General features: G+C 45.2%; 1 protein-coding gene across 1 annotated transcript in view; it reads right to left on the bottom strand.

Moving 5' to 3' along the window:
- Positions 1–2,089: 2,089 nt before the first annotated feature.
- The window catches only part of CSMD2 (CUB and Sushi multiple domains 2), a 490,403-nt gene continuing 468,752 nt past the window's right edge, over positions 2,090–23,740 (bottom strand). The window contains exons 57-69 of the mRNA XM_054999125.1: positions 21,484–21,663; positions 15,904–16,077; positions 14,519–14,692; positions 13,997–14,070; positions 8,770–8,881; positions 8,021–8,200; positions 7,220–7,285; positions 6,562–6,723; positions 5,403–5,503; positions 4,318–4,405; positions 3,891–4,026; positions 2,610–2,787; positions 2,090–2,135 (exon numbers count right to left, since the gene is read on the bottom strand). Coding sequence (XP_054855100.1) covers positions 2,628–2,787; positions 3,891–4,026; positions 4,318–4,405; positions 5,403–5,503; positions 6,562–6,723; positions 7,220–7,285; positions 8,021–8,200; positions 8,770–8,881; positions 13,997–14,070; positions 14,519–14,692; positions 15,904–16,077; positions 21,484–21,663 — 1,607 coding nt within the window. The 3' untranslated portion in view covers positions 2,090–2,135; positions 2,610–2,627. The remainder of the gene's footprint in view (positions 2,136–2,609; positions 2,788–3,890; positions 4,027–4,317; positions 4,406–5,402; positions 5,504–6,561; positions 6,724–7,219; positions 7,286–8,020; positions 8,201–8,769; positions 8,882–13,996; positions 14,071–14,518; positions 14,693–15,903; positions 16,078–21,483; positions 21,664–23,740) is intronic.

Genomic DNA, 23,740 nt, shown 5'->3' with positions numbered 1-23,740 from the left:
TATGACATGATATCACTGCAATGTATATTGCTCTTCATTGGCTGTTTGACATGGAAATCCACAAGTTCTTTTATCATGCATTGTGTTCACTTACATTTTAGTAGCCTCATATGCTTTGTGTACTTTAGGCCTGGGCCGTTTCCAGATGGCTTACCTGAAGCTGCTCAATGCCTCAATGTTGTGGATCGTGCCCGGGAAAACGCGAAATATCGCGTTTTTTTGCGCGATGTCGTGCAAAACTCACGTGAGAAAATGCGATATTTCACATTTTCCCCGGCACAATCCACAACATTGCGGCATGGAGCGGCTTCCGGTAAGCCATCTGGAAACGGCCCAGGAATGGTCAGAGAATAAAGGGCCTCAAAAATCAGAGCTTAGATATTGTAAAGCGCCTGCCACTGGGCTAGACAAACCAATTGTCTGAGCAAGAAGGTGGCTGAGCTCCAAACAATTGCTTGGGCACAACAGCATTTCCATGATTGGAAGGACTTCCATTAGCAGATCACAATGGCCTTGCTGCAACCCCATAAGTCCCCTGAAATGCTGTGCCCGTGAGAAAGTTGTGGTTTGCTGGTGGAAATCCTTCCAGCTACGGAAATGGATTTTTCTTTTTGCTTCAACCCAATGAGACAGCCCTGGGTTTTACTATCAGCATTCAAGTCATCATATGGGTTAGTAGATGATGAACCTCTCCTTACAGCAACACCCGGGAATCAATGGGTCAGGCCCTGCTCACTGGCTTGCTTCGATAGGGTAATTGTCCACTCCATCACTTAAGTGCAGGGAGCACACAGCTCTGACTATAAGGAAGGGATGGTGGGGGGGAAGGTTCATGATGCTGCAGGAATGGGAGCATCCATGCTGGTTATTTTGCCAGTTTTATACGCAAATGTTTGAAGGGTACACAAGAGTCCCGCAGAGGTGGTACAGAATGAGACACTCTGCCTCTGGCAGTAAAAAAAATAATCAGAAAAATACATTAGTGATGCATGACACTGGGTGACGCCACAGACATTATCTGATAGGTACCTGTGAGCCTCATGGGGCCACATTTTAGAGGGCTTTCCAAAGATAATGGAAGTGTTTGGCTAGGTGTGCGAGGGAGGTGGAGATGGAAAGAAATACCCATATTCTTTCAGTGACAAAATACGGCAATTTAAGGATTGGCAAAACATAATTGACCTGCAACAAATGCATGAACAAGGTTCCCCCCGCAAAAGCTGTGCCAAAGGCCACCCATTTCTTATGCCAAAGGACAAGCCCTCCCTTTCTGTCTGTCTGGTCCAAGCTAGCAAGGAAAATGCACGCAGCAATGGCAGCAGTGGTTTAAAAGGCAGTGTCTGAACTGGTCTAACTTCTGGAACCTGAACAAGAAAGAGCAGCAGACTGCAAGGTAATAGAAGCAAAGTCTGTCTACAAGTGCAGAATAAGAGGATGCTTAGAACTGGGGGAGAGGAAGGCCAGACTCTGCAGAAACGTCAGATCCTCGTGGTAGAGGGTCCTCATGAAATACGTAGGTATGATTAGGCTGAGGGCTGGGGGGAAGGATAAACAGAAACGAAGCAACCATTTTTCTTTTTGTTCAACCTGCCGTTTCAGTTCAAAATGATTTTGTCCCATGCTCTCTGCATCTGTGGAGCCTTATCAGGCATGGTGGATTGGCGAGCTGCTTCCTCTTGCTGGTCCATCACATCCTTCCATAATCAGAGGACAAAGAACGTTCCGCTTCTCCACATCGCCATGAGATATTCACCAGAAAATGGACGACGGGACAGGCTCGGGTCTTTCCGCGTCACAGTCAGTGAGCTCTGAAGCTGGCCAGGATTGGCTGGGAAACAGCTTGGAGGCGGAGAAGCATTGGGACGAGGGAGCGGCTTCCACTCCCCTTGCCCTCCACACGTGGGCAGGAGGGGATGCTTTGGTTGATTTGATTATCAGCTGCAGGGCAGGATAGAGCGGCAATGAAGATGTGGAGCAGGGATGGATAGAAAGGCAGTCTCTCTCTCTTTCTCTGGATCAGCTCGAAGGCACCACGTCAATGCCACAGCCCCAAAAGTTTGGGGAGGGATGATCATGGGCAAAGATGAACCAGGAGGACCATTGGGTGCTGGTGAGGCTCCCGTCCCTGGAGAATGCTGTATGGAACACAGGGAGAGAGAAATATGGCCTGGTTGAAATAAGGACCAAACTTTAGTTCAACAAACCATCACCTCTCTTCTGTCTTTGCTGCATATGAATATGGACCACGTTATACTTGTGGGGACTGTGGCTATCACCTGTCACCCTGGTGGTCTGAAGCTTTCATTGTGCTTAGTAACTGTGGAAGATGGTGGATCATTCTTGGACAAATAGGGAGCGTTCTTTCCACTGGGAAAGGAGGGCAGTCTCGCTATTCATTTTGGCAGATACTCCCAATGGAGTTCAGCAGCCCCTGAACTAGATTTCCCTAAGTTATTGGCAGATCAAGACATAGGGACATTCAGACATTGCAATGCTGAAGAACAACAGTGGGGTAGCTTAAATAGGACTAGAAAGTGTTTTGCAAATTTAAACGCTAAGCTGGGGTAGTATCTTGGGCAGGTGAACGGCACGGGCAGTGCTCGACTTACTGCACAAGGTTGCCAGTGCTATACTGCAGTGCACACGGTGCTGACTGTAAACTCTGCCTCGTTGGCCATGATGTCTGTTGGCTGCAAGTTGCGGTCGTACATTGGGTTTTCAAATGTGCCTCGGACATTGGTGTTTTCGTGGCCAGCGTAGCCATTGAACGGCACCTTCGGTCTCCTCCTGTACCAACCAGGACCAACAACTGAGTCAGAGACAGTCCCTTGGAGTTTTTGTTTAGATGTGAAATGATCAGACATCTACCAAACCCTTCTGTTCCCCATCTCCCCCACCACACCCCTTGCCAGTGCACTATTTATCTTTGTGTTGCCAAGCCTCACTTCCCTCCCAATCCATCTCGCCATACAACAAACGATGGGACAGTTGCAGGAGTGGCTTGTCATTCATTTCCTTGCACCCCACTGGCTGTACCTCTCCCAGCATTTCGACAAACCACCCAGTCCCTTAGAATCCCCTTCTGTGATCATGCTTCCCTCTCCCATTACAAACACTGCCAGCCATGAGAACCTTTGGAGCATCTCTTACATCTGAAAACTTTGAGCCAAGCTACAAGTGACGCCTGACACAGGTTGGACACTTGTCAGCTTCCCTCAAGTTTTGATGGGAAATGTAGGCATCCTGGTCTTACAGCTTGGCTCTCCACTTAATTGAAGTTTACAGAACCGCCCCCTCCCCCCCCACACCCAGTGGAGGGGAAGGGGGAGCCCAGTGAGAGCCCGACGCCTGCACTCCCCTCTTGACTGCATGTTCTCCCTCCCATAGACTGCCGCTCTGTAAACTTCAATTAAATGGAGAGCCAAGCTGCAAGACCAGAACGCCTACATTTCCCATCAAAACTTGAGGAAAGCTGACAAGTGTCCAACCTGTGTCAGGCATCACTTGTAGCTTGGTCTTTGACTCCTTCCTCCACTCGCCACAATGCTGCCTGAGGCCAAACTAGGCACGGCAAGGCGACCCTCAGAGGCTATAAAGCAATCTGGGTGGGCAGTGTTTAAACTTCAAACCTTCCTTAGAAGTTTGTCCATGCAAAACTGCATCCTGAAAGCTACTTTCTCACTCAGGAGGAGAAAAGTGGCTTGGGGAGGGCCATGTCAAATAGTCACATGACAAGGAGGGTTAAACAGGCTCCTCCCCACTTGCCCTTCCTTCCAGACCAGCAGCCAGCTGAGGCTAGTTTTGCTTTGAAAAAACACTCCAAAGGAAGTAAACGCAGAATCCACCTTTCCTGTTCTTGCTTACTTGCTTCGATGCTGTGAAGGGCTCACCTGTGTTTGTAGAGATACAGCACAAACCCTGCAATAATCAGGGCAATGAAAGGCACGAGGATCGCAGCTGCCACTGAACTGCTGTTGGACGCAAAGGGATGCCCCATCGACTCAGGATCATGCTCAATTCTGCTGTCTGAAAAGGAAAGTGGCATTAAGCTATATCCAGAGCAGGAGGTCTGGGGGAGGGGGGTCCAAGCACGCGTTTGCCACATAGGAATGAAACAGATCATTTCAACATTTGAGGGCCTTATTAAGGTAGAAAGGCAGCAAGTAAATCGACTAAAGCATCTCTCTGCCATTTACAAATAGCATTTACAATGCTATTTACATTGCATAGGAGTGCAATGGAATTCTGTTGTCGAAATCTAATTACCCCAAACTGGAAATAATGACTTCAGCCTGAAAGCAAGACCTAGCAGCTTACCGAGCCTTTGGAGGCCGAACTGTCCAAAACCTTTGCCGTGCACAAATCCTTGGTAGACAAATGTCCCACTTGATGACTCAGGGGTGACCTGCATTGGGAGATGACCAAGAGGTTGTATAATTGGAAGTTTCTGACTGCATATAGAGAGGGACTTTAGTGCAGAGCTGTAGAATTTCCTACAAGAGAGGTCTGCACAATAAAATCAACAAAAATTATATATATAAAAAAGCCTAAATCACAGAGAAAAGATCACAGCTCTTGTGCAGAATAATAAGGTGCTAAAAGTTGGGCCAACAAGAAAGGAGAGGAGTAATCCAGTAGGACAATCTTGGTGAGCCATAACTACAGTTACCCGTGGAAAGACGATGCTCTGAATCTTGAAAGATCTCATATGATGGGAAAAAATTTAGAACAAGAGCTACATAATCATTACTAAAGATTTTTCCTTGAACAAAAACACATATTTCCAACCTGATTTGGATGCTGAATAGATCCCTAAGTTAAGTAGGTAAGTAAATCATAACCCTTGAGAATTTCATTGAACATGATACTAGCTGCAAAATGAAACAAAGCAAAACTACACTACAATACAGGCAATACAGGAACGGAACACCAGCAAAAGATGCTAAGGAGGAAAACATAAAGACGTTTTAAAAATCCACCCCTACTCCTATAATTTCATTGTGTATTATCATTTGACTTATCCATTCAATGCAGCCTGGAGTAGAAGTGATCCAAATACCATTAGAACACATGCTACAATTTACAAAAAAGTTTCAAGTACAGCGAGGGATGCATGAGACACAATAGTGATGCTCACCACATTAAGGCTGAGGAGTACATACAGAACATCAAAAATAAAAGTTTTGTTATTTCCCCCTGCTACTTTCCCAGGTCCATTTGGCCCCACTTTCCAGTCAAAGTTATGTTGGTTGTCAGTTCTCTTTACCCTGTGACACAAGGGCTCCCTCTTCTCTCCCTCCTCCATTTTTTGCCATCCAAACATTTCTGGCAAAACTTTGCAAGCACAATGCATGGCTGAGCCTCACATGAAGGCCAGTTTGCCAGTTTGTGCTCATACTTACACGTCCGTCTAAAGCCCATTTATCGTCCATTAATGTTTCCACTGGCCCTGTGATCTGGTACACCTGGAGGAGAAGGTGCATCTCTTCCTTTTTGTAAATCCCTGAAAAGAAAACATGGCAGGAGGGTTGAACTTTCAAAAGTCTATGGTTCCTTCTGCCCAGAAATAAATAAATTAAAATAGGAAGTGGGACAAGGGCCAAAAGTCACATCATAGTCTGAGAATGTAACATCCCACTGATGCTGGCTGGGCTTTGCACTTGACTGCTGGAGCGCTACTACATGGCATTGACTGAGTCCAAAATTACTGAGGATGCTGGCAATCACAAGATGATTGACTGCAAAGAGCTCCTAAAGGATCTCTTCAAACAGACTGAAAGGGCAATAAAAAGGCGAAGAGAAAAAGCCACATAATACACTCTGGGGTAGGAAATCCCATGAACAGAAACAGTGATAGCTTTGATTATCCAGGAACTGAACTCAGTCTGCCACTCTGGCCAACCATTTTGTTTTGCCTTTTGGCTAAGACTGCTTATTTATTTACTTCACTTACACCCTATCTTTCTCCCCAAAGTGGCTGGCATCGTTCTTTTCTCCTTCATTTCATCCTCACAGCATCTTTGTGAGGTAGGTTAGGCTGAGAGTATGTAACTGGCCCAAGATCACCCAGTGAGCTTCCATGGAAGACTGAAGATTTGAACCTGAGAAACTCAGATGCTAGTCTGGCACTCTAACCACTACGCCACAGTGGTTCTCAAGTCCACATGGCCCAGCCGTGTGTGTTGTAAAACACTTCTTTCACACACATTGGGATAATGTACTTTCAATGCGATTGAGCAAATGTTTGCAAGTTGCAAATGACCACAGAAGAGCATTGAAAATGCATCGGTTTGTGAAATCAGTCTGTTCTGCACTCTTCCACTCACCCCACAAGAAACACTATTAAAAACTGAAGTTCAATCTTCCAGTGGGACTTCCATACCTCAGCAATCTGAAGGTACCTCAGCCATCTCTCCATCCCAGCTGATTGTACACTGTACTGATCGGGCATCAGTTATACACTACAGACACCCTTCACTGCCCAACTTGAGAAGATGGGCAACTGACTCCATCCCTCCTATGAGCTGGAACCCTTGAAGCTGCCTGGCCCAGCCGCCTTACCTGACACTTGCAACTCTGCTCCACTGTGGTCTATTAGGGTGGCGTTGACCTTACTGGTCACTGGGTCAAAGCTGGTGACAGACAGCATAGCTGGCTGCTTCCTGCCCATGTACTCATAAGAGCCTTTCCAAAATGAGTTCTTTGCAAAGACATCAGCAGGAACTAGAAACAATAAAAAGCAGAACAGGGAGAGAAGGGAGTTTTTGAGAAGATGGGAGCTTGTAGGGAACACAAGAATTGGAACTGCCCAACCTCAGTTTATACACTTTCAGGATATAGCCACAGCTACTGGCATATTAGTATTATACTTGCTAAAGCTATCTTGGTGGCAGCTCTTATCCCTCTCCCTGGGAGCTGACTATGAAACTTGATGTTATTGGGATTAAAGATGGATTAGGCAGTGGAATGGCATGGTATAGCCTGATCTCATTAGATCTTGGATGCTAAGCAAGGTTGATACTTGGATGAGGAAACACCAAGGAAGACTCTACGAAGGCAATAGCAAACAACCTATGCTTCTCAATTGCCTGGAAAGCCCCTTGCTGGGGTTGTCATGTGTCAGTTGCAGCTTGAGGGCACACACATAAAGATGGATGGGACATTTTCTATGATCTGATGTTCTGAATTAAGCATTAAGGTTAATAAAGGGAAGCCACACCTGACATCTTTGGGAGAAGAGGGTCACGAGCAGTGCCCACTGGTCTCCCGCTGGGTCGGATATCCGCTGAAAAAGACAAGCAAAGGAAAAAGAGAGTTACTATTCAAGCGATGGGATGTACAATATTATTACAGCATGTTGGGATGTAAGAAGTCAGGCTGGCATAAGGAGGAAACACTTTCTCTCCTCTCAAAGTCAAAAAGTCAGATGGGGCTTTCTTAGTAGAGTTTTCTAGAATTATGAGGGAGGGGATATAGAGAAGTATTGCTCTCTCTAATAATAGTGGGGGAAGATTGGCAGTACGTTCAGGAGTGACAAACCGAAGCCCTTCTTCATTGGGTCCATAAATTAAGTCACCTAAACATGCCCCGCCACATCCTTACCATGTGGCAATGGTCACTAGCTTTAAAAGAAGAAGGTAAGGTCGATCAGTGGTGTCAGCCATGAGAGCTAGATGGAACCTCCATGTTCAGTGGCAGTGTACCAGATACTGGTATACCAGTTACCCAGTATACCGGCAGTATACTTTGAATACCGGATGCTGGATGAGAGCAACAGGGAAGAGCTGCTGCCTTCATGTCTTGCTTGCAGGCTCCCCAAGACGCACGTGTCTGGCCTCTGTCAGAAGCAGAATGCTGGATGAACCTTGGGGTCTGGATCCCTCAAGGCAATTCTTATTATGGGGTAGTGAAAAAACAGTAACTACTAGGGGTCCTTGGGATAATGCAAGATAGGACTGTAAATGGGAAAAAGTAATTTTTAAAACAACAGGCACGGGGAACTTCATCTCAGCATGCTTACCGAGGCAAACAGGTGGTTTCCCCGTCCAGCTGCCATCGGCTTTGCAGGTCCTGTGCTCTGATCCTCCCGTGAGATAAAAGCCATGCTGGCAAGAGTAAATCAAAGTGTATCCTAGGGAAGGCACATCCAGAGCATCCACGTTGGCATGGGACGGCATCTCTGGCTCTTTGCAATTGTGAGCTGGAACAGTTAGGACAAGAACACTCTAAAACACCGAGGTGACTTTAACCCATCTAAATCTGGGCTAAACAAAGTTACAAAAAATCAAGGTTCCTGGATGAAGGGAGGAAGAAGTGCATGAGATCCCAGCGCCTGAGAAGCCCTGGTCACTTGCCTTCTGTTGCTCCCTGCAAAGAGCCACCCCCTGGCCTAATCTTATCTGCATACCCCTGTAGATGGCCAGAGGAGGGCACTGCAGCTATCAGTTCAAGAGGGGGTCAGGTGACTCAAGGCCCTTCGAGGGGCCAATGAGGAGCCACCTGTTCATATAAAGGTGTGGACTTTGGCTTTGCTGTTCCTCATTCTGAACAGTTGGTTGGCTCAGGTTTAGAATAAGCTGCTCTCAGACCTGTTGACCTCAGGTTACCTTCTTGCCTGGCCTGCATCCGCTTGCTTTCAGTCTGCCTGCTCTCGGCATTCAAAAACTGAAGGCTACCTGGGTGATCTGTTTAATTGTACACTCTTTTGTCACAGTGTGAGATGCCCCAAGAAAGCAAGTGGAAACCTTCTCCTTAAGAGCAGAAACTCACGGATACAATCGGGCTGCACTCCGCTCCACGTCAAGTTCGGGAGACACGTTCTTGTGGTGGATCCTTGCAGCAGGTATCCTTTATGACACCTGAAGAAAACAATGCTCCCAACCTGTTGGAATGGGAAAGCCAGAGATTGGTTTATTTTACAACGGATGAAAAAACAAACAAACTGAAACACTCCTGTTTGTTTTCATTCTTTTTGAAGCACACAGAAATTGCAATGAAAATGAACGAATGAGTGAATTGCTTTTGTTTTTCTTTCCAGGGGAAATGCATTTCTAAACTGCAATTATTTCCCTACTCAATTTGTTTGGATTGAACCCTTGCAAATATTTCTGCACATCAAACGATTACTGGATAAGTGAATTTTGAGATATTACAATGCCATATTCTTTTAAAAAAATATTCAAGGGCCTTTATTTTAATTGCTTATACATCAGGGGCCCTTTTCACCTAACCCTCTGAAACCTGACAGAAAATTTCTCAAGGTGAGCCAGAGAATCCTCTGACGTTCATCCTAACTACATGGAAAACAAGCTACAGCCAGCACAGGGTGTGCGTGCATTTAATTGCCTGAAAAATCCCTATAATTCATGCACGATCCTTTCAGAGAAAACTTCATCACAATTGGATGCAAAACCAAAAGAAATGGGTTTCCCATTACAGCCAATGGCAATGCAAACAAAATTAAGAATGAAAACAGTTAGGATTAGTTATAAGTGAAAAGAAAATGAATGATTTTTTAAAAAAGAAAACTTTGCACCTTCCTGTGAGAATCCAGCAACTGAATCCTTTAAATAATAATAATAACAACAACATTTGATTTATATACCGCCCTTCAGGACAACTTAATGCCCAATCAGAGCGGTTTACAAAGTATGTCATTATTATCTCCACAACAAAACACCTTGTGAGGTGGGTGGGGCTGAGAGAGCTCTGGAAGAGCTGTGACTAGCCCAAGGTCACCCAGCTGGCTTCAAGTGGAGGAGTGGGGAATCAAACCCGGCTCTCCAGATTAGAGTCCCAAGCTCTTATCCACTACAGGTGAAGTGTCTATCTTTTCAAGCCAGGAACTCACTTTAATTTCTAACTTGCAAGACAGAACCCGTTGATTCCCGCCCCCCCCTTCCTAGATGAACAAGTGTGCTGTAGTGGTTAGAGTGTCAGACTAGGATCTGGAAGACCCAGCTTCAAATCCCCACTCGGCCATGCAAGTTCACTGGGTGACCTTGGGCCAGTCACACACACTCCGCTTACCCTACCTCACAGGGTTGTTGTGAAGATAAAATTGAGGTGAGGAAAACGATGTAAGCTGCTTTCTGTTCCCAATGTGGAGAAAAGCAAAGTATACAAGAATTAAATAAAAAACAAGGGCACGGGGCAGATAAGGCAAGAAATTTTGAAAAGTAAAACGCATGCGGCTGCAAGTGCCCTTTGAAACGGAAAAGTCACTTGTAAGCATCTTCTGATTTTTTTATCAGCCTTTCTGTCAAATGTCACCCATTATCTCTTCCGCGTCCCACACTCAGAACTTCCTGGAGTACCATTTACTGAATCTGAGGATTAACGGGGAAACTCAGAATTAATGCCCTGATACCAGGATTAAGGGTGACAAATTAGCTGCTTTGCAGGAAAAAAGGTCCACTTTAGCCCAAATACCCACAAAATACTTTATTAATCCCTTCCTATGATCTCCTTTCAGCAAGGAAGATGCTTTGTGGGAGGAACAAGGGACGCATTGCTTGCAAGTGAAATGTGACTCGGTGGGATCCACAAACTGAATTAAGGCTAAGATACGCAGGGGGAACTCAAGGAGGATTCGGCTCTCCAGTTCCCATGAAAATGAATTTGAAGTACGTGACTCACAAATCCTCTTGGATCCACTGCTTCGACGGCACAATGCATATAATGTATGTATAGCCACGTTGCTCTGCTATGCAAAATTGAGTCTGGAGGCTTCTGTACGGCCGTATCACTATAGGCATATGTTCGACTGATGCTCCTGCGGCATGGAATACAGGCCATGCCCTCCCACTGGGGTTAAGGCTAAAATCAGTGGGGCAAGGTAAACATCAAGAAAGCCTATGTACAGATGTTCATTTTTAAGAAACTGTTGTATTTTCCCACTAGCTGACCCCGATTTTACCACCCATACACGGCTGTTTCCAATTGCAACCCTGTTCTGTCTACCTGTGCCAACCACCTCTGCTGACTGAATGCTGCAGCAGCATGCTTTGACCACCCCAAAGAGACTTGCTTTATTTTTTAAAAGGCTGACTAATAACACAAACCCCTCATTATCATTGAGAGGTGATTTTCTTTCTTCAGGTGAGCAGATCATTCTTTGGAATTCTCGTAGGATGTAATCCGCTGCACATTTACCCATCATTGAGGGGGCCAGCCACTGTCCTATATTTCTGCACTGAGAAAATGTATGGTAGCTGACTCTTGCAGAAGCTTGGGCTTTCATCTCACAATATGTTTCAGGTGGGTATCTGTGCTGTTCTGCAGCAGAAGATTGGAGTCCAGCAGCATCTTAAAGACCAACCAGATTTCTGGTGCATATGCTTTTGAGAGTCGAGCTCTTTTTGTCTGAAACAAGTAGGAACGGCCCATTCCTACTCCACTGTGATTCATATCTGACCAAGGGAGCTTTGACTCTTGAAAGCTTACACCCTGAAAATCTTGTTGGTCCTTAAGGTGCTGCTCAAATCTTGCTCATCTCACAATATGGGTTGCCTCTTTATGAACCTTTGTGATCCTCTCCTGTGGACTCATCACAGGATGAGCCTTCTCTTCCAACATTTTTGAGGGCAAATATGTCTCTGTGCATTCCTGCTTAGAGTTGGTGCCTTGAGCAGAACCAGGCTGCACTGGGCCACTTCTCAGTGATTTTCAGAACCTCAGCCTCCTTCCTTCCTTCCTTCCTTCCTTCCTTCCTTCCTTCCTTCCTTCCTTCCTTCCTTCCTTCCTTCCTTCCTTCCTTCCTTCGAGCTTTGGGATAAAAGCCCACGGAGGAGGAAAGGTGTTGATATTTCTGTGCCTTTAGTTCAAGTCTGTACACACGCACTCTCTGTTGTGCCCCCCCTGGTCCGGAATGGACTGCTTGGGGGAAGTCCGGAAGACCCCCACGCTTCTATCATTCTACAGAATGTGCAAACCAGAATTGTTCAGGAGGATATTTTTTTATAAAGGGACCAGGAGTGTAGTCTGTTTGTCCATTTATTATATGTATATGCTCTTACTGTGTTGCTTTTTACTTTTGTAATTTCGTTCTTTCTATGAACTGTATGATGTCTGACTTTTTTGCATGGCTTCTAATTTTTGAGATCCTAGTCCTATTGCATTGTTCATTGGATGTCTTGTGCTATTTGACTGCATTGTCTTACATTGTGTAATCTGCCTTGAGTCTCAGTGAGAAAGTCAGGCTGTTAAGTAAGGACGGAAGGAAGGAAGGAAGGAAGGAAGGAAGGAAGGAAGGACAGACCCTGACCTGGATAGCCCAGGCAAGCCAGATCTCATCAGATCTGGGAAGCTATGCAGGGGCAGCTTTGTTTAGTAATTGGATGGGAGACCTCCAAGGAAGACCAAAGTTGCAGAAGCAGGCAATGGCAAACTACCTCTGTAAGTCTCTTGCCATGAAAACCCGACCAGGGATTGCCATAAGTCAGCTATGACTTGACAGCACTCTCCACCACCACTAAGTAAGTAAGTACGTAAGTAAGTCTCAACTCATTCATCACCCCATATATCCACAGGATTAGAATATATCCCTGCCATGTCATGTCCACCAGGGTCCTTTGGAAAAAAATCAAAGAGGTCCAGATAGCAGAGAATTTGCCCAGCAGGGGTGTATGTATTATTTTTTTCTTATTGAAAATATTTTTACCTCTACCTTTTAGTACAATTACTCCCAGTATTAGTTTATTTAAAACTTTTTAAAATGCTGCCTTTCCACCTAGTTCAGGATCCCCAAGACAATGAACAATTAAAACATTAAAACGTATTTTAAAACCAATTCAACAAAACGCCAATACATAAACTGCCAATGACAGAACATCAACCCAAATGGAAATGCTTCACCCACTGGAGATAGACAGTGATAGAGCTCCCTGTAGAAGGAATTTCATAATTTCCATATATGAGATCAATACAACAAAGAGTAAGTACATTTAAATGCAACTTCTAATATAAAAAAATGTAGATTTGTGATGGAAGTGCATGCTGCTGTACCCAAGCAAAGGAAAAATGCTGCAGTCTAGTAACTGAAAGCAGCACCTGTGAAAGAAGAGAAAACACACTTGGCCGAAAGCTCTAGGTGGGGGAAGGCAACACAGCGGAGGTGGGGACTGCTTTTTGAAGATAGCCCTGTTCACATGTTACAGTGAGCACCCATACAACCTGCACGTACATGAGTACACCTGTCTGTAAGAAAGAGCAGACACACCTTCAATTTACAAATGAAACTGGGAACCAGTTTAAATCTGAACACCTGGGGTTTAAATCACATGTTCAGGCGTCACATTCAACACATGTACATGAAATTTACTCAACATGCATATAAAGAAAAAAACAAGTGCACACTGTCCACAGACTGTATGTGCATTCATAGTAACTTGAGAATAGGGCTGGTATCTCTCCAAGTCAGCAGATAAAACTCGGCAATTCCTAGAGTTACCTGCCATCACTTCCAGGGTTTTCCGGAAGTGACATCATCACACCGGTGACAGCAAAGGGTTTTTAAAAATCCACCCATTGCCACCACTTGGGGTGACTGGAGAATGAGAGCTCAGAGTGGGAGATCCTCTGTCCCACCAGGGGCTGTCTTTCCCCCCCGACAAGGATGTTGACTCAATAAAGCTGCCCTTGGAACTCCCTACCACTTCAGGAAGCAGGGAACGTGGAGCAGTAAATGAGATTCATTTCGGTGAACACAGATTTTCAAAAGGAGGAACTCCAGAACAGTGGCACAGGATGGAACACATGTGATCTAACAACTCCCAGACAGTTTTGACAGAAGGAACAGTTTGTACCCATTGTGTATGTGGTCTAGTCGTGGGAATCATCTGGAAAACATGACATGGAATTTGGTCCTGGAAGACTGAGAGTCAGATGTATTAACACAGATATTAACGCATTTGACAGTAGTTAAACAAGATAGCTAGGAAAGAGAGGAGGGGGAAAAGATGAGCTACAAATTAAATAGTATGATAAAACCGATTACCTGATAACCTTGGGAATTGTTTTGGGTCCCAAAGAGGGGTGCACCGGGGTCCATGCACGTTGTAAGAGTTGCATCTAAATGGAAGAATGCAGGAGTGTGATTAAAGACCGACAAACAAAGGAAAGCTGCAACATTCGCAAAAAAGCCGGCTTGCCTAATGCCATCCAGGGAGCTTGGGCATGATGTGAGGGAAGAACCCTGCTCACAATAATTCACACTTTTGACCACACTGCTGCACTCACTCTTCGTGTTTGGAATTCAGATTGTGGGTAGAGCAATAGGAATTTTTGGAAGGAAATGTGGCAGCACCACCCTAAGCAAGTCTACTTGGAATCCGACTCCAGTCATTCAGTGAGAGGTTTAACCCCAAGAAGGCGTTCTTAGGATTGTACGGAGCCAAGAGAAATTTCGTCTTTGTTTGGGTTTTGTGGATTAAACAGTGGGAGCGTGTGTGTGTGTGTGGTGGCGGCGGCATGTCCACTGAACCACATGGGGGCAATTCCCGAGGCCCCACCCCCTTACCGATGCAACTGGGCTGCGTTCCGCTCCACGTCCCATCAGATTGGCAGAACCTCCGGGGGGAGCCCACCAGCACCAGTGGGGGGGAACAGGAATATGAGACAGAGGAGCGGTAGGTGAAGCCCCTGTCTTCACGCCTCCCATGCGCTGGGATTCCTGGATCGCCGCAGAAAACAGCTGCAAAAGGGCAACGAAGCTCCAAATGAAGGCCGGCTTGGTTAACAGTAAAAATATCCCATCCCGATTTTCAGCCCTGGCTAGAGCTATGATATTTCAAGGAAAAACTCTGCTGCTGGCAGGAGAGGTATGTCTTTGGGTAAGCTTCTGTCTTGTTGTCAATTACTGCTTAATTAATTTCTACCTTCTCACCATCTCCTGGCTGACAGGTGGAGGGAGAACAGACGGCAAGCTTCCATTTAGCACTCTTGTGCATTTGCTTAAATTTAAAATGGGTCTTTGGTTGTGCAACGGCAAACCACCATGTGGCACTGTATTTAACCGAAAAAAACCTGTTCATTATACAACAGGTGAGGTGAGAAGTGCAGAACACAGAATGCTATATCTTTTTTGTGTCTTTTCATAGCCATTGTGAAGTTTCCAGCTGTTTTTTTTTTACAAAGCCACTCCACTGGCTGACTTTATCACAAACTGGTTCTTGAATGAGAACTGGATGCATCCTTGATCCAGAATCATGGCTGACAACCCTCCCTCCTTTCCTCTCTAGGAACTGAGAAGCCCAAAGCGTGTTTAATCTCACACAGTTGCCTTTGGCGAGGGATTGATCATCTAAAACCCCTTCAAACACTTCCCAGGTGTTGAGGACCAGTTCTGCAAACAAGAGCTGAGATCCTCTTCTGCTGTCTAAATGAAAGAGGAGTTGGGGAAAGGGCTCAGCAAACACCACCCAGTGTTTCTCCCTAATCAAAGAGATTGGATTGTTAAGGCTTGGATGGGGGGAGGGATTTGGATGGGGGGGGGGCTTGGATAAGGCTTCCAAGTGGAAACTCTGAACCTGTGAGGAACAGATAAGAATAGGGAACACAAAATGATGGAAGATTTTAGATCCCCCACTGCCCCCACAGCATTTGCCCAGAGCCTTCTCCTATTCACTGGGTCTGAGTCCTCCTGTTCTAGCACTGTGAAAGCTGGCATCCCTCTCCTGCACTTCTCTGAGATGCACAGAACCATCAGAGGAAGCGGTGGGATCTCCCGCTCTGCGCTGGGCTCAAGTGGAAATCAGTTCAGTGGCCACTCTACTGACCTTTGGGCCTGCCGTTTGCCCAACTCATATGACCCTCAGCACCAGCCAAAATGGGTAAGAGCAAAATGTGTCCCTTTAGCCCTACGCTCAGTTTTGCTTGTTGCACAATTGGGGTTTGCCTCCTTACGAAAACACTGTGGGAGTTCTCCGGTCCAGCTCCCGTTTCCTTCGCAAGTCAGCACGGCAGGCAGGGAAAGCTGATATCCTTCTAGGCATGTGTAGCTGACGCTGGAACCCCAGCTGAAATCGGAACCCATGACTTTGCCATTGGGGATAGCTTGGGGAGGTTTGCAGATGATAGCTAGGCAGAAAACAAATGGCAGATTCAGTCCCCAGTAACAAGCTACAAGGAGTGGGATCCAACAGTTTCACTCAAAACATTTTCACTCTAAATGGGGTGACCCATCTGGAATGGATTGCACCAACCACTTCAGGAATGCAATAGGATGTGTTCAGTGCCAATTACATTCTTTGATGCCCATTGAGGTTAATGGATTTAGAAAGGCATCAGCTCTGCTTAGGATGGTACCATTAGTGTGTGGGAAGGCAGAGATCATCCTATTGCTTGGCCAAATGAAGGGAGACCTAGCATAGTCCTCTGCTGCCAGATCTCTGTCCATTTGAACTTGAGATTTGCCACCTTGTTGCCTGCTACCACTCCCAGTGGTGGTGAGAGGAGGAAGAAACAGCAACATCACCAATGTTGCTATGTCATTTCTGGATACAACACAGAAGTGATACAGGGTAGCTCTAGGAATTACGGGAAACCTTATGGTTTTACCATAGAGTTTCCAGTGATTCCTAGAGCTACCCTTTGTCACTACCAGGTTGTACCCAGAAGTGATGTAGTGATATTGCTGACATCACACACCCCTATGTCCACATCCTTCCCACCAGTTGTCAGGCTTGGTTTGTCAATCCTATTGAACACCATAGAGACTTCCAGGTAGGGTTGGGAGAGTAGCTTGGCCTAAAGAATTGCCAAGAATTTCCCAGAATGGGTGAAGAACCTGCCATTAAGCAACAAGTTTCGGACTCGTTACAGAAATGTTACTGCCCCAGCTGAAAACCATGTTACTGCCCCAGCTGAAAACCATGGTTCCGGCTTGGGGAAGAAATGAAGCAGCTTACAACAGTATTCTCCCTTTTTCCATTTTATTCTTACAACAACCCTGTGAGGTAGGTTAGGCTGAGAATGAAAGACCAAAGTCCACCTACTGAACTTCATGGCAGAGTGGAGGATTCGAACCTTGGTCTAACAGAGATGGCTGGCTGTGAGAGCCACCTCCCTTTAGAAGTATTATACATGATGAATTCTCTCCATGGCATTACTTCTGTGACAGCCTGTTCACATATTGCTTGTAGCTGCAGTCATCTGGTGATAACATGCATGTGTAAACCAGCAGAAAGACAGAATGGATGCCCAGTTAAATGTTTCAGGTTCACTGTGTAGGCCATGATCACAACACATTGCTACTTGAAAATAAATATATTCTATTGAAATCAACGGAGCATACTTCCACGGGGGTGAGACAGTACAAGCATAGGATATAAAGACTAAAAACTCATGTGAATCTGGTTGATCGTTGTCTAAGCACACCTCGCCAGTTCGGTGCAGCAAAGCATTAAGGCTTCCTAACATGCTTGTTCTTCCAAGTTAAATGTCAGTTTTAGGAGCCTGAGACGCTCATGGAGATGGATTATAAACCCTTCCTTTGCAAATCCATAAACTGAAAAGCGTCTCTGCTTGTGCCCGTGACTTCAGAGACAAGCTTATCTCCTCTAGGGAAATGCAAAGATCAGCTGTATCAATTGTGGTGAGTTTCTTTCTTTTAAAAAATCCATTTTGCTCTGTTCTGATGGCTACAACGCCTAGCCCGCGTCAGGCTGACACCTGTTCCTTTCTCCTTTTGAGGAGTGTGATTCACAAATCACCAAAAAAACTAGACTTTGTTGTTCCAGGAACGAGCATCAGAAACCCCAGGCCTTGCATTCTGCACCTCTCCCTCTGCTCCTTATGTGTGGCTTGAAAATTAAATCACAATTTAATTCTGGTTTCGCAGCAAGGGAACAAACCATCCTTTAAATAAACCGGAGTCTTGTGGCACCTTAACAATAAACTATCATTTGCTGCAAAAGCATAAATGATTCATTTCATATGAGCATGAGGGAGCGGGGAGGCACATATGCCTAAGGCTCGTTCTTATAACAAAAAAGCATGTTTTATGGCTATATGTGAACAGTGCCATCTATCGGATCAGGATTAAGCCAGAAAGCTGCTTTTTCTCTAATCTCAGGACAGGCTATGATGATAGAAAGTGCCATCATAGCTGACTTATGGCGACCACGTAGAGGTTTCAAGGGAAGAGATGTTCTGATGCCATTTGCCATTGTCTGCCTCCATATACCAACCCTGGACTTCTTTGGTGGTTTCCAATCCAAGTACTAACCAGGGCAGACCCTGTTTAGCTTCTGAGATTGGGCTAGCCTGGGCCAGCCAGGTCAGTAATGGGTTACAATTCTCTGTAGTTATCTATCACCCACCAGCCATTATAATCCACTGATGCTCTAGTGACTGAGGAAGAATCTCCAGCAATTAGCTAAATGAAAGACTAGAGAAACTTTGATTTAAACACACACACAATTATTGCTACAAATTGGTGGCTCATGCGATATTGGGGCTGGGAGCAGCAGAGAAATAAAACAATGGGGGGTATTCCCCATCCCTGGAAGCATGGAAGTACTGGACTTCAGGGTCAGATGAGTCAATTCCTGCTTACTTTGCCTGGACCCTATGCAGTCTAAGAGCCAAACTACACGAGACACCTGACACGTGTTCACTTGTTGCATCCCACAAGGTTCTCTGGGTAGTGTAGTCTTACAAAGAACAGCCACTCCATGCGATTCTCTTTTGGGGGAAGAGAGGTTGTCTCTTGCAAAAAGCCTCCACTTGGGTTTTCCTCTGGGAGCTTGGGCGGTGTGTGTGTGTGTGTGTGGATCTAACAGGAGGCAGGAAATCCTGGCAGCTTTTTGCAAGAGAGAGAGGGAGAGGGAGAGAATTCCACCCCCTGCTCTTCTCTTTGGCAGAGAATTGCATCGTGGATTCTCTTTCTCTCTTGCAAAAAGCTGCCCTGGATTTCCTGCCTTCTGTTATATCCATACACACACACTGAGCTCCAGGGGGAAAACCTGAGAAGGGGCTTTTTGCAAGAGACAGAGAGAGAATGCCCCCCCTGCTCTTCCCCCAGTGAAGAATCACATGGAACAGCTGTTCTTTGTAAGACTACACTACTCAAGGAACCTTGCAGGACCTAACAAGTGCCCGGGCAAGTCATGTAGTTTCCCTCTAAGATAACGGCACAGTGCACTTCAGCGCAGATCACTGGGGCTTGGTGCTAAGCAAGGATGCCACAAATTTCCTCACTGAACCTATTTAGCACTCAGATTCACCTTGTTTGACCCTTTCAATAAGATGTGAGCACATCCAGGATATGTTCGGATTGCACTGAACAACACGAATAGCTGTCCAACCAGTGTGAACCTGCCTGTTGGTCAGAGATGGATTCACAGCTGTTTGGCAGATGCTGATTCCCTCTCCCCCAGTGAGCGTAATAGCTACACAGTGACGTTTCAAAAGAGAGAGGAGAAAGAGTGTTGGAAGAAGGGACTGGCGATGTCTCTTGCTCAGGCCCTTAGGACTACCAGCAGAGAAGAAGGAAGGCAACAACCATAGAATCAGTTAGATAGATAGGCTGCTATCTGGCTCCTTCCTGCCAGGGGAACTTCCTTCCCTTCTCTCTCCTTCCTCTCTCTCTTCTTCCCTGCATGCACCAGGAGAGGCAGCATGGTGTCTCCACCTGAGAGAGATGGCCTAATTTCAATCTAAAGCCATCCTAGCTAGGTAGATCAGTTACTAGTTCTTTCTCTCCACTAAACTTATGTAAATATATATTTTTAGATAAATAAACAGTTATTGGTTCTCTAACTTGGATGAGAGCTTTTTGTGTGCACTGTGCAGTTTGTTTAGTTAACATGCCTTAACTAAAACCCAATAAAGAGCTCCCTTCTCTTCCTTCCCCTTCAAGTTACATGGGGACAGAAGCAATGCTTTTAATATCAGCATTGTAAAAGGGAGAGGAGAAATAGCTTATTTCTCTTCTCTGCAGCCCAAGCTAGCAGCTTGGAATGGGAAGGAAAATTAGGTGGTCTTCTGATCACCCCCTCCCCAATTTGCTACATCTTAGTAAGTCTGGATTTCAGGCTGATCAGCTGGGAGTCGGCTTCTGATTCCCCCCTCCCCTTTAAAAACTTTGCTGGGTACAAAGCAACATTTCTGCAGTAGGAGATCCCTGATCAGCTAGGAGTCAGCTGCTGGTGGAAGTGACATTCAGTATGGTGTAGTGGTTAGAGTGTTGGACTAGGATCTGGGAAACCCAGGTTTGAATCCTCATTCTGCCTAGAAGCTTGCTAGGTGACCTTGGGCCAGTCATTCTGTCTCAGCACAATCTACTTCACAGGGTTGTTGTGATCATAAGATGGAGGAGAAAACAAAGCAAGCTGCTGTGGGTCTCCATTGGGGAGACAGGGAGGGAATAAATGTAGTAAATAAATTAATGAATAAATGAACTTCCTTCCTTTTTGTTGATGGCCCAATTGGCCTTATTGTGACTTATTGTGATGGTTACACCAGCAACTAAGGCAAATCCAGGGTTTTTTTTTTCTGGGAAAAGAGGTGGCAGAACTCTCAAGAGGGAAATGAGGGAGAAATGAGATTCTTTGAAATAATATTATTTTCGTGTGCTATTGCCGAGTATTTTCCAGAGGTGCCAGAACTCTGTTCCACCACGTTCCCACCGAAAAAAAGCCCTGGGTAAATCATTACCTTGATACAGGGTTGTTGGCAACCATCTGCTATTATCCACATTTCTCATGCAAGTCTTAGATCATCCATCTAATTCATTTGTTTAAAATATTTCTTGGCCATATTTCTCTGTTAAATACTTCTCTGTTAAAAACGCTTGAGGTGGCTCATAGCATGAAAAAGCATAAATATCCAAAACAAACAAACAAACAAAACCCCCCGGCCAAGAGCACTGAAACGAAACAAAACAAACAAAACAGTGCTTAAACACAGCAGGTTCTCTGAAGAGGTGGAATAGAAATTTTCTAAAAAAATAAATGTAATAAAAGAAGCTATAAAAACAATGAAGGCAACATTAGGAGCTGGGACAATACTTGAGAGAACACACATTAGCTAAACTCCTCCAGGGCAAATCAAAGTGCTTTCACCCTGCGTCTAAATAAATAAATAAAATAAAATAAAGGTTAAATAGGCTTGGCTCCAGGCAAATTACTATGGGGCGGGTATTCCAAAGTTGAGAGGCCACTGTGTAGAAGGCCCCGTCTCGGGTTGCCATCCCAGCTGATCTTGAATAATATATACTTTAAGGCATACAAGTCAAGAACACGTGGAGCTTCCTTATACTGAATCAGACTCTTGATCCATCGAGATCAGTATTGTTTACTCTGATTGGCAGCAATCTCCAGGGTCTCGGGTGGAGGTCTTTCACGTCATCTTCTGCCTGATCCTTGTAACTGGAGACGTTGGGGACTGAACCTAAGACCTTCTGAGTGCCAAGCAGGTGCTCTCCCCCTGAGCCATGGCCCCTTCTTCAAAGCAATCCCTGCACATGCTCAACAGTCATACCTTTGCAGACAGGCTTTGTGTTGTTCCAGGTCCTGTCTTTTGTGCAGGTCAGTGCAGTGGATCTGTCCGACTCCATGGTGTAGCCAGGCATACACTGGAACACAACTGTCTTATTGTAAGTGAAGTCACTGCCCAGCCGAATGCCATTGGCTGGCACACCAGGATCCCCACAGTTTATTACTGGGGAGGAAAAAAGAAAGCAAGATTAAAGCCAGCATGTCTCAAAAACTGCATATCTCAACTTTAAATGGAGAGATAAATGATATTAATAAAGCCTTACTGTGGCACGCCAACATAGGCCAATATTATTAGCCTTCATATTACGAAAGGTAGGTTGATGGGTGGTGGGTGGGGAGCACAGAATACCTGGTGTAGAGACTACAGTAGGATCAGAAAGACCCAGGTTCGAATCCCCACTCTGCCATGGAAGATTGCTGGATGACCTTGGGCCAGTCACTTACTCTCTGTTTAACCTACCTCGCAGGGTTGTTGTGAGAATAAAATGGAGATAGTGAGAAAGATGTTGTAAGCAGTTTTGGGTCTCTGTGGCAGGGGGAGCAGGGTACAAATATCTAAATAAAGGAATCACCCAAGGCAATCATTCCCAAACTGTGGGTGTCTATATGCATCACAATAAATCTATGTACTCTCAGTGGAGGCTGACCACCAATTTCTCCATGGGTCATTGCACTGGGTTTGAATCCTTCTAGTCAGCCTCCACCAGGGGTAGGTAATATTATTCAATTATTCAAATTATTTAAAAAGGCTTTTGTATTGTAGGGAGGGGGTCTTAGATGCTTTGCTAATGAGTTAAGAAAGAACTATAGACTTTACCACTATGTTGCCTTATGTACTATCTGTTGTTTTAAATACGTGCTCCTATGAGCTATCTGTGCTTCATGTTGTCTAATGTCAGCCCCAGAATTGCTTATCTGCTGCAGATTCTTCCGCTGTTGCTGGGGCTGAAGCTTCACTGACACTGCCGCTTCCAGAGTAGCTCCCCGGGAGCAGGCAGCCCGCAGGACGCCCTGGGAGAAAGTGGCAGCTGCCCGCCCCCAAACGAAGCCCTCTGGTGGCTCTTCAGGCAGCGATTCTAACAGAGAGGGGAAGGACCACTCGGACTTCACTTCCCAGGTAACCTTGTGAGAAAAATCTAGTGTTCTCCATGTGAAGAAAGTCACTTGTAGCTTTGCTCTTTAACAGTGGGTTTGGAGGGGAAATATGTCTTTTGCAGAATAGATGCTTATTTTGCACCCAAGTGTAAGGTTTTTAATGCATAGCAAGCTGGGGGGGGTTTTCTTAAAAATTAAAAATGTGTATCACATAGCACAGGCCAAATGTTTTGCTTTTTAACGCTGAAAATCCACATTTCAACCATCCCAACAAACAAACTTTTGGTTACTTGTGTAAATTTTATTGTGGAGGAAAGATGTTGGTCTTAACACCTCCATTTGCTAAATAATCTTAGGGAAAGAGTGAACCGCAACCAATGCCTTCTAAATCAGAACCTAAATTAAACTGCAAACGATCTTTTGATCTGTGACTCAAATGCTTATGGCTGGTGTTTCTGGACTACTGTGGTGTTGCTTTGGCAAACATTGATGCTTACTTGCTGCCTGGTTCTACACCGAGGCATTTTTATTAGATTGTATCTTTTCCTATCAGTGAGTCACCCTGAGCTCGAGGGAAGATCTGATACAAAGCCTGAAGCAATCAGACAAATAAATGCCAAATTGTCAATGTATATTTATCTAGAAAGAAATAAAAAGCTAGATGAAGATCAAAAGGGTTAATTCAACTGATCCCTGTTAGATTAATTGTGTGCTTTGGCTGACAAGGTCTGAACTTTTACAGGAATCTGCTTAGGTCATTGTTAGAAACAGGGCTTGGACTTGGTAACCCTGCAAAACAATTATGCCCTTGCTTATTTCACTGTCCTCTAAAATCTTTGGCTTTGGAGCTGCAAAGTTCATATGCTGTTTACGTTGAGTGGAACTACAAGTGACAAAAGGCACAGGTTGGACACTTGTCAGCTTCCCTCAAGTTTTGATGGGAAATGTAGGCAGCTTGGCAGAATGTTGGACAAGTGACAGTTGAAAAGTCCATTGGACAGCAGTCGGAGAGCCAAGCTGCAAGACCAGGATGCCTACATTTCCCATCAAAACGAGGGAAGCTGACAAGTGTCCAACCTGTGCCTTTTGTCACTTGTAGTTCCGCTCATTATGGACGATTCTTCCTATCTTGGAACTTAAAGGGG

The sequence above is a fragment of the Eublepharis macularius genome, chromosome 15 (genome assembly GCF_028583425.1).
Source record: "Eublepharis macularius isolate TG4126 chromosome 15, MPM_Emac_v1.0, whole genome shotgun sequence".
Lineage (NCBI taxonomy): Eukaryota > Metazoa > Chordata > Lepidosauria > Squamata > Eublepharidae > Eublepharis > Eublepharis macularius.
Note: the sequence above shows the minus strand (reverse complement) of the source record. Positions and strands in the feature narration are given on the sequence as shown.